The sequence below is a fragment of the Triticum dicoccoides genome, chromosome 5B (genome assembly GCF_002162155.2).
Source record: "Triticum dicoccoides isolate Atlit2015 ecotype Zavitan chromosome 5B, WEW_v2.0, whole genome shotgun sequence".
In the NCBI taxonomy this organism is placed as follows: domain Eukaryota; kingdom Viridiplantae; phylum Streptophyta; class Magnoliopsida; order Poales; family Poaceae; genus Triticum; species Triticum dicoccoides.
Window position 1 is genome coordinate 94,245,309 of NC_041389.1, and position 9,526 is coordinate 94,254,834.

The 9,526-nt window shown below is 44.7% G+C and overlaps 1 protein-coding gene and 1 long non-coding RNA gene across 7 annotated transcripts; both read left to right on the forward strand.

The window, feature by feature from the left end:
• Window positions 1–1,925: 1,925 nt before the first annotated feature.
• LOC119307564 (probable LRR receptor-like serine/threonine-protein kinase At3g47570) lies at window positions 1,926–9,305 on the forward strand. The gene is made up of 2 exons (XM_037583640.1): window positions 1,926–3,017; window positions 8,848–9,305. Exons 1-2 carry the CDS (start codon window positions 2,300–2,302, stop codon window positions 9,219–9,221), a joined length of 1,092 nt encoding a protein of 363 aa, XP_037439537.1. The 5' UTR covers window positions 1,926–2,299; the 3' UTR covers window positions 9,222–9,305.
• LOC119307565 lies at window positions 3,027–7,756 on the forward strand. 6 transcript variants are annotated; one of them, XR_005149374.1, is made up of 4 exons: window positions 3,027–6,234; window positions 6,668–6,733; window positions 6,834–7,062; window positions 7,196–7,756. It is a non-coding gene; the product is annotated as an uncharacterized LOC119307565 (long non-coding RNA). The 6 variants fall into 6 exon arrangements; XR_005149372.1 differs by having other exon boundaries at window positions 6,837–7,062; XR_005149371.1 differs by lacking the exon at window positions 6,668–6,733 and having other exon boundaries at window positions 3,027–3,830; window positions 3,931–6,234; window positions 6,837–7,062.
• Window positions 9,306–9,526: the final 221 nt, after the last annotated feature.

The window sequence follows — 9,526 nt, forward strand, 5'->3', positions numbered from 1 at the left end:
GGGAGAATCACATCGGAGAAGCACCGTCTTGGTTGCCAAATCCTTGATAGAAAAACCAGTAGGGTCAAATTCAAAAGAAACCAAATTGTCACGAGTAAAGGCACGAACGGAAACTAGATTTCTAATAAGGGAGGGGGAGATAAGAATTTCTAGAAGAGAGAGTGGGCGGGAGGGGTGGGGAAGGAGGTGGAGCCGACGCCGGTGATGGGTAGGAGAGCACCATTACCGACGATGATCGAGGTTGGAGAGAAAGGGGAAGTAGGGGAAAAGGGTATAACAGAGCTGGAGCCCATATGGGAAGAGGCGCCGCTGTCGAAGATCCAATCACCACCAGGAGCAGTGGGCGGACGCAGAGCCATCTGATTCAGGGCAGCAATGAGGGCGGCCTGATCCCTGGTGATGCCGAGACGGTGGTCGTAGTCGGGTGCGCCTGGGGCACGACGGGAGCGGGTGGGCGGGCGCCGAGGATCCCCTGGAAGGTGCCAGCCACCGTTGCAGCAGGAGCGGGCAGACGCGGGACGGGCAGAAGGCCGCCGGGCGCGCCCCCACTGGAAACAGAACCGGGCTGGCCGGAGGGGTTCTGCTTGCGCTTCTTCTGGCACCCACGAGAGCTGGGAGAGCTGGCAGACCCGCCGGGCCTGGCTGTTGGAGGGCCGAGCAGCGCGGGATTGAAGGGAGGCGGGGCAGGCGTGGAAGACGACTGGCGGGCCGCGTAGAGCGCGCTGGCGTGGGCGAGGAGGGCCGAGCGGGCGTTGACGCGCGCCAGGTGAGCGAGGCGCAACTCCTCCAGGTGTAGAAACGCCCGCAGCTTGATGAAGGAGGGGCGGCGGCCGCGTGACATGTGTGGGACGGCGTGTTGGAGACGCTCGTCGAGGCCGCGCAGCATGTTGTGAACGAGCTCGCGATCCTTCAGGCGGTGACCAAGGTCCCGGAGGGTGTCCGCCATGGTCTTGAGCCGGGAGGTGTAGTCGACGATGGAGAGATCGCCCTGGGTAAAGCTGTGGAACTCGTCGAGGAGGTAGGTGATCCGGGCGTCGCAGTTGCTGTGGAAGAGAGAGCGAAGCGAGCGCCAGAGGGAATACGCCGTGTCCTTGCGATCGGAGACGATCTCCAGCGTCGACGGAGTCACGGTGGCGTTGTACCATGAGAGGACGACGAAGTCATTGAGAACCCAGTCGGAAGTCGCCTGGGTCGGCGAGCCGTCGACGTGGGCGGTGAGGCCGAACTTGGCGAGAGCGGAGAGGAACTGACGGCGTCAGAGGCCGTAGTTTTCCTTCTCGAAATCCAGAGTAACCAACACATGGTCGCGGATGCGAAGGGACTGGACCTGGGTGGTGGGGAGGGTTTGGGTGGCGACGGGAAGACGGAACTGGTCGTCGTCGGACTGCGAGTCGCCGGAGGAGGAGACAGAGGAGGAAGTGCTCATGGCGATCGTGGAGGATGGGGAGGAGAGAGGAGCAGCGGAAGATGTGGATCGTGAGTTCAAACTGATACCATGTTGGAGTCTGAACGAGGGTATCGAGAGAGAGATCGTGCAACACTTCCTTGATTATGATTGAGGTTACACAGATACATATATACTGGTTGTTACAACAGAATTATACTAGTCTAGCCTAAGGAATAAAACCACTACAGAAGCACGTTCGCTAACAACGTCGACACCTCGCAGCTTCACCAGCCCATGACTGTCACAGTGCCAGTTGCCTGGCCCTTGCAAAATCGCAAGGTGCAGCATGTCGGGGCGCGGTCATAGATTGAGGTGGCGATTTGAATTGAAGTAGACGATAGCCACAATGTGCAGACATGGCTGTGGTTTTGTCTCACCCTGTAGATAAGGTTGAGGGGAGAAAGGGCAGTGTGTGGAGGACAGGGATGGCTGCTATACATACGATACGATGGATTGGTTGCCTCGATCCAAAGCAGACGGCAGACCTGAGGACCGATGGATTAAGCGCCATTCGTAGGACGAGCGCGGTCGGCCCACCCAATTGCTGGCCGGCCGGCCGTTCCTAAACATTTACCAATTTACAAAGACCATCTGCGAAGGGGCTCATCGATAGAACGAAGCTACGTATGTATACACTGCCACATATTTTTCAGCCAGCATTGACCGAGCCAGGGCTCAATCAGGGGCATCTCCGTAAATTGCAATCCCTGCCAACCATGATTTTTCTCTCTACCTAGCTTCCTGTTCACCCGGGCCATCCATCAATATAAGCACATCCAGGCTCCACCGATGCAGCAACCAACACTCCAGCAAATACGTACAGACACATAGATCAAACAAAGTGAAACCCCAATGGCCTCCAGTTTGCTCATAATTATACTCCCGGGTGCCACTATAGCTCTTGGTGCTACTGCTTTTTGCTTCTACTCTTGGTGCCTATCAATCGGAAAGAAACTTGAGAAAGGCAAGGTCGAAGCTTCTATTGATCTGGAAGACCCGGTAAGCCATCAGTTAATCTCTCATGTAGATCTTGTCCGCGCCACAAATAATTTTAGTGAGGATCACATGTTGGGATCTGGGGGCTTTGGAAAAGTTTTTAAGGGCCAACTGAGCAACGGTTTGGTGGTTGCAATAAAGGTTCTCGATATGCGGTCCAAGCACAGCGTCAAGAGCTTTGAGGCGGAATGTCGTGTGTTCCGCATGGCGCGTCACCGCAACCTGATACGGGTAATTAACACATGCTCTAACATGGACTTCATAGCACTAGTGTTGCAGTACATGCTCAACGGCAGCTTAGACATGCTACTTCACCACTCAGAAGATGGGGGAAGACAATTCGGGTTTCGTGAGAGGTTAGGTGCTATGCTCGACGTATCAATGGCAATGGAGTATCTGCACCATGGATACCATGAAGTGGTTTTGCATTGCGACTTGAAGCCTAGCAATGTATTGTTTGATGAGGACATGACTGCGCATGTGGCAGACTTTGGCATTGCAAGGTTACTGCAAGGTGAGGATAGCTCAACGATCTCTTCAAACATGCCTGGTACAATTGGATACATGTCACCAGGTACTTAAGTTTGGATATCTTGCTTAATATATATAGCACTGCTAAACTAAGCCTGAGCGCAAATTCCTTTACCCTACGCGCCGGCCATAGCGTGCGCTTAATTAAGCCAACCACCCCTCCAGCCGTCCCGCATGGAGCCATGCATGTTTGAACGTAAAAGTGGAACACTTAGTAGTAAGGACATTACTACAAAGCATATTTACTTGAAATCAAACGTAAATCCATGATGATATTCTGGTAATGGTTCATATGGGATGCAATAACACAAATAGTAGTAATGAAATCAATGGACTGGGTCAGATGTTCCTATGAATTGCTAGTAAACCTATGAGAAGGTAGTGGTAATTCAATTACTACCTAGCTAGTAGCTAATAGATTTGCTCGGTTAGGTAGTAAACCTACAATCTCTACTATTAAAGGAGGATCGAACGTCGTGATGGTTCAACCTGGTTCGCTCCCCCCGCTTCCTTCGATCCCCGCATCGCTCCTTTTCACCCCACGTCAGAAAAAGCAGCAAGAGAAAAAAGGAAAAAGAAATAGCCACGACCCCACGAACACCCCGTCCCACGATCCAATCTCCCTCGATCCCCTCGCCTTCGTTCCAATCCGCCTTCCCATCTGCCGCCCGTCTATGCACCTTTCTCCGTGCCCGCCGAGGCAGCCAGGGCCAGGACCAGCACCGCGATGTGGTATGAACACAGTCGACGCCTCTCTCCCCATCGGCCACGCGAAGGGACCCCTGATTACTTTATCGTGATTCAATGGGAATCACCAGTTCACCACCGCCCCCAACGAAGGCGCGTAGAAACAACGGTTTGTTTTTCCCCTCATTTGTGTTCTCGTCCCTTCCTCTCGTCCCGATTCCAGACATAGCGGCTGTTTTGTTTGTTCTGATGCATGTTCATCTCCTAAGGTTGTGGTGCAGAAGCCAGCGGCCAAGCAGCCGGACACGGTATTTCTGAATCCTAAATTCCTCTCTCCTTTCTATATTGTTTGTCGCTTGATCAGAATAGGAGATTGTGAGCAATTAGAAAATGTAGAACAGTGTAGGAATTACTCTTGCTTGAGTTTCACGCTTCATGCATGTCATATATTTGAAGATACGCTTGGACGAAGCACTAATGGCATGGGGTCACAGCATAGTGTTGGGCTGTCTCAGCCTAGGATGTTTCCAAAAATCTGTCATTCTTTATTTATGTCAATATGAAAGTGTTTTGTGGAACTTGGTGGAAGGACATCAGCGTTTATTTCAGCGGGCTTAAAATAAGACATACACACAAAAATATAATTTCTTGGTTCTTTTACTTCTGTATCGTATGTTAATTGCTAAGAGAAAGTAGTGGCTACACTCAGATTTGGTGCACCCGGACTACAAATAGTAAAATCAAAACCACTCTCTAACTGCTAGATACAACATATGTTTGATTTATGCATTATTGGCCGGGTTGGTTGAGGTGTCTGGAGCGGAGGGAGATATGAGTGGAGTAGGCGACCAACTAGCTTTTAGTGGTTCTCCATGAAAAGGTAAGCCGCTCGTATGCACACTTTTGTCCCTTCATTCCATTCTTTATGACCAGATTGACTTATTTTTCTGGAAGAAAGGATGTCAGTTTTGGGGATTTCTCTCGAGCATGAGAATCAATAAGTTTTGATGCTTTTGTGTGGTTTGCTGCACCAACGGTATAAGAGGATGATGATCTTGCTATGCAGGTCAACATACATTTAGTTGTGTCAGAAGTTACAAGGGGTATACTTAACTGGTTTGTTATCTCTTTGACATTATGGTTCACAATGGCGGATTTAGCTTGAATGATGAACTCTTAAATTTTCAAGTACTTTGTAGAAAGGAATTGCAAGGTATGTTAGTACTAGGCCTAGGGTTATAGCCATAGCTGCTCTAGCTCTGTCTCCGCCATTGATGGTTCAGAGTGAGAAGTTCTTAGGTTATTGAGAGTGAGTTTGTATTTTAGAGAGCAAAATACTTTGGGTTTTGTGACAATAATGCATGCCACTTACAAATTACTAATTGTATTTATATCATAAACACATCAACAATCATATCCAGTGTTATGACATTGGCGCTCTTATTGGCGTGACAGAGGATAAACCAGTTCTTAGTTGTTCCTATGTTGGTGAGGTTATTTATTCCATACTTAGGCTATGAATTCTTTTGCCCAGCGCAATGGTCCAGAACTATTCTGGTACAAGCAGTAGCATGATTATTATGAAGATCTAAGCTTCCACTGCTTACACCTGGTGGAAACAACATTGGTGCTCAAAGCTCTTGGTTTCCCTACGTATACTCATATAGATGTTGCCTTAGGTGGAATCTACGGTGGTGAAAAAATATTATTTGCATAGAATACAGTAAGAGAGTAAGTACATCATAATTTATGGAACGAAGCTTATCTAATATTAAAAGTGTGGGTGTGTAAGGATTTTCTATCTGATTATGAGCTAAACCTCTATAAAAAACCTCAAACTCAAATGGTATCCCTGGACTATACTGTTTCTGTCATAGGTGATGTTTTTATTCCCAGTAATGGTGGAAACATGGCTAAAGTTCTCGAAGGATGCCGCAGGTATGTCTATTTCTGATCTACCGAGTCAAAATGGTCAGCTACGCTTCTAGGGTAACTTCTATACAATACCTAGATCATAGTTTCATTGTAGATTGTAAGAAATCATGCTCCGTAGATGGAATTGGTATTTGGAAAAAGAAATATAATGTTAAGTTGAGAACTGGGACTGAATGGTTCATGATCAACAGACATACCGAACATGAATATTGCAGGCTTTACCATAAGCTTACAATGGTACCAATTTTGGTCGATTTAATTGGTTTGAAAATTAGAGCAAGCGCAAGCATGTTGTCTGTCAGTCTTAACTAAGCAGATTTCTATTCGGCATCAATATATCCATTATTTTGAGGCATAATGAAATTTGGGGCTCATCATGCTTCTAATATGATGTGTCTCAACGACAATGGCACTACCAATTCCATGCTCACCCGGTTCACCAAAATCGAAACAGGGGATCACCATGATGGAGATCACATCACATTCAGACCCAAGGATCTAGGATCTGCAGTCTGGATATGATCAGCTAGAAGATCAGGGCAACGGCACCAATAGTCTTTGTGGGCATTCCATTTGGGAATATCAAGCAAAGTGCATAGAACCACTTGTCTTAAGAAGAACCGCAACAAGGAGGAGAGGTATATACTGGTCTCAATTTACTATTACATTTACATCTACTTTGTTGCCGCGTAATTATCAAAGACCAAGGAAATCATTTAATATTGATTTGACTAGGATGAGCTATTGTTGAATAAGTAACTTAGGACCAAGAATTTATACTCAACATTTCAACTCAAGTAGTTCCAAAGCTGAATATTTCTTTTCTGAACTTTGAATGGAAGTTCAATGCTAGAAATAGCACACGACAAAAATAATAGTTTTTCCATGGAAGCTGCTTTATACCTTCTTAACGTGTCTTTACCTAAAGAGCATGTGTCTGTTCTTGCAAAGCTCTACATCAGTCAAAATAGAAACACTTGTGTTTTGTTAATTCACGTTTTGCTTGCCAATGGCTAATAACCTTATATGGTGTATACTTTTTCTGGGAAACTACACTGGGACTTGGGTCAGCCTGAACGACATTTTGCGGGCGATTATTATGCCAGCTTTGGATAGGAAGAAACAAGTGATCAATGTGTGGGTGCATGATTTTTCTTTATATGAATGGTTTTGTGTTCCTAATATGGATATGTTGGTTTCCCATGTCATCATAGTTAAACTGTTTTTTCATGTCCAGCAGAAAGAGATCATGTTTCCCAATGGTGTAGCCGTGTAGGGAATCACCCGGCTTCCATCAGGATGATCTTATAGGATGGCAATCATGCTTGTTTCTGGATCATATTAGATTCAGGAATACTATGAACACTCTGGCTGCTGACCTCTTTGCCACCATCAGAAGAGGGTTAGTCGGAATATACTCAGTCCAGGACATCTTGCTGCAAAAATGTTATTATAGGATATAATAGGTGATCTCAGCATCCCTACTATTGCTTAATATCTTTACGTCAGACCCACCATCCACTAACGTGAGTTGTTGCCGAGGGGAGATGATACTCTGCTTTGCATGTGTATGAATTAACAAAGATCTTCCTTTGGCAGGATTCAGAGCTTCCCATTTGCAGAACAATTGTGGAAGCATTGGGCACCTTTAAAACACAAACGTCTGGCTGGTCTTGAACATTAGATGTTGCAGATTAACTGCGGCGCAGAGCCAGAGTTCTTTAACCATCTTGCTCGGTGGAAAGCAAATATATTTCAAGATTTTCAGGTGAACCTAATCTTATTTAATGTGCTTAGGTGAATCTAATCAGGGTAGCTTATTGCTCTCAGGAATTCTTCCACCCAGATGGTTGTTTTCCATTCTAGCCGCCATGAAGAAAGGGCAAAACTCCCTGGTCATCCTAACATTAAGAGCTACTGCTATTTGGTTGGAGCCCAATGTCAACTTCTTTTAACAAGCATGCAAGTGTTGATGTGATCTTTAGATGAATCAAAACTGAATCCAGTAGTAGAAGATAATATTCGATGAGCCAGTAGGTCGAGTGGGCCTAATGGCCATGTTTTTTTTTTTTGACATTTTACTAGCTTTTGTCATATTTATCTTATCTTTTGGATCCTATGAGTGACATGTATATCATATTATTTTAGTTTCTATCAGTAGAAAAATCTAGGTTTCAAACATACTCCCTCCGTTCCAAAATAGATTGGAACGGAGGGAGTACTACCTATTTGATTAATGGGTGAATGCTTCATTAATGACTGATTTGCTAGCACCTACGCGGGCATATCAAAATATACCTGAGTTGAAGAAGATTCAATACCGGGCATAAAAGCTTTTGGGGCCTCCTAACTAGAACAAATAGTTGTAAGAATGCACAACGATATATAATCAGAGATACTAATTGGATACTAGAAGCATGCGTTAAAGGAACATTTTCTTTCCAAGAAACACGATACATGACATTTGTAAAATACCTTTGGTCGTCATGACCACACAAACAACATCATGCTGAAGTAGCAGCATATATATTTACTCCCCGTGGCAACGCACGGATACTCAACTAGTAGGTAGTAGTAATGCAATTACTATCTAGCTAGGAGCTACTAATAGTAATTGGTTTGTTTCAAGTGGTAACACAATTACCATTCGATACTTATATTTAGACAATGTGAGGTAAGTAGATTACCAGAACAAATAATTCGAGATACATGTACTTTTAATTCGAGATTACATAGTAGTAATACTAGCATGCAGCTATATTACTATATTTAGTAGGAAGTTTACTAGGTAAATTAAACGCGAAGGGGCTTGTGCATGCACCAGTAAGGATTTTAACGTTGTTACTATGTTTATCATTAATTTTACTAGCAGAATGTGAGGGAGCGCACATGTGCATGCTGATGGTAACCATTTTTAATTCCGTTACCATTTTTACCATTGAGTTTACTAGCAAGTGGAGAGAGTACTAACAGTAGTTGCACGTTGATGGTAATAATTTAATTGTGTTACTATTTTTACATGGACTTTTACTACCAAGTGAAGGGAAGTCACTGGTTTGATCGGTTTAGCGGGTGCATGACTTGGCCGGAGCGTAGGATTAGCATTCTGCGCGCACGCTCACTTTAGCGCCACCGTGTGTGTATATATATATATATATATATATATATATATATATATATATATATATATATATATATATCTTAGACTCATGAGTCATGTTGAAATCTGTGTTCATCATTTGCTTGTGTAGAGTATGGATCATATGGAAAAGCATCACGACTGAGTGATGTGTTTAGCTACGGAATAATGCTCCTTGAAGTTTTTACTGGAAGGAAGCCTACAGATGCTATGTTCGTCGGAGAACTAAGCCTTAGGCGATGGGTTTACCAGTCATTTCCTGCAGAGCAGACCCATGTCGTTGATGCCCGGCTACTGCAAGGCTCCTCTTCAAGTTGCAACTTGCACGGTAACTTTCTTCTGCCGGTATTGGAAGTTGGTTTGCTCTGCTCCAATGACTTGCCTTCCGATAGGATAAAGATGAACGATGTGGTCGTTATGCTAAAAAGGATTCAAATGAAGTACACTGCATGGGCAACAGAGACATCACATAGTGCAACACCATGATTGATCACTTGCTTCGATATATTTATGTATATCTTTTTAGAAAATGGAATATGGTATTACCCGTGGTCTATACCAATTTGTGTATACTAGTCATCAACCCGGGCGTCCGCACGGGCTAGTGATTTTGAAAACACGAAAGTACTAAGGAAACCGAAAACTTTTCATGTTAATATTGGAAGTGTACAAAATGTATGCGAACTTGGAAGGCAATTTTCTCCTAACCGGTAATTATACATCATTGAGTAAAAGAAAAAATATAACTATAATATAAAATAAAGGGTTTTTATCAGTTTTGCCATCGGCTG

Bases quoted from the DNA above. Each gene is read 5' to 3' on its own strand.
- LOC119307564 (XM_037583640.1), top strand. From the start codon at position 2,300: ATGGCCTCCAGTTTGCTCATAATTATACTCCCGGGTGCCACTATAGCT. The intron at 3,018-8,847 runs GTACTTAAGTTT...TTGCTTGTGTAG, and splicing joins AATTGGATACATGTCACCAG to AGTATGGATCATATGGAAAA.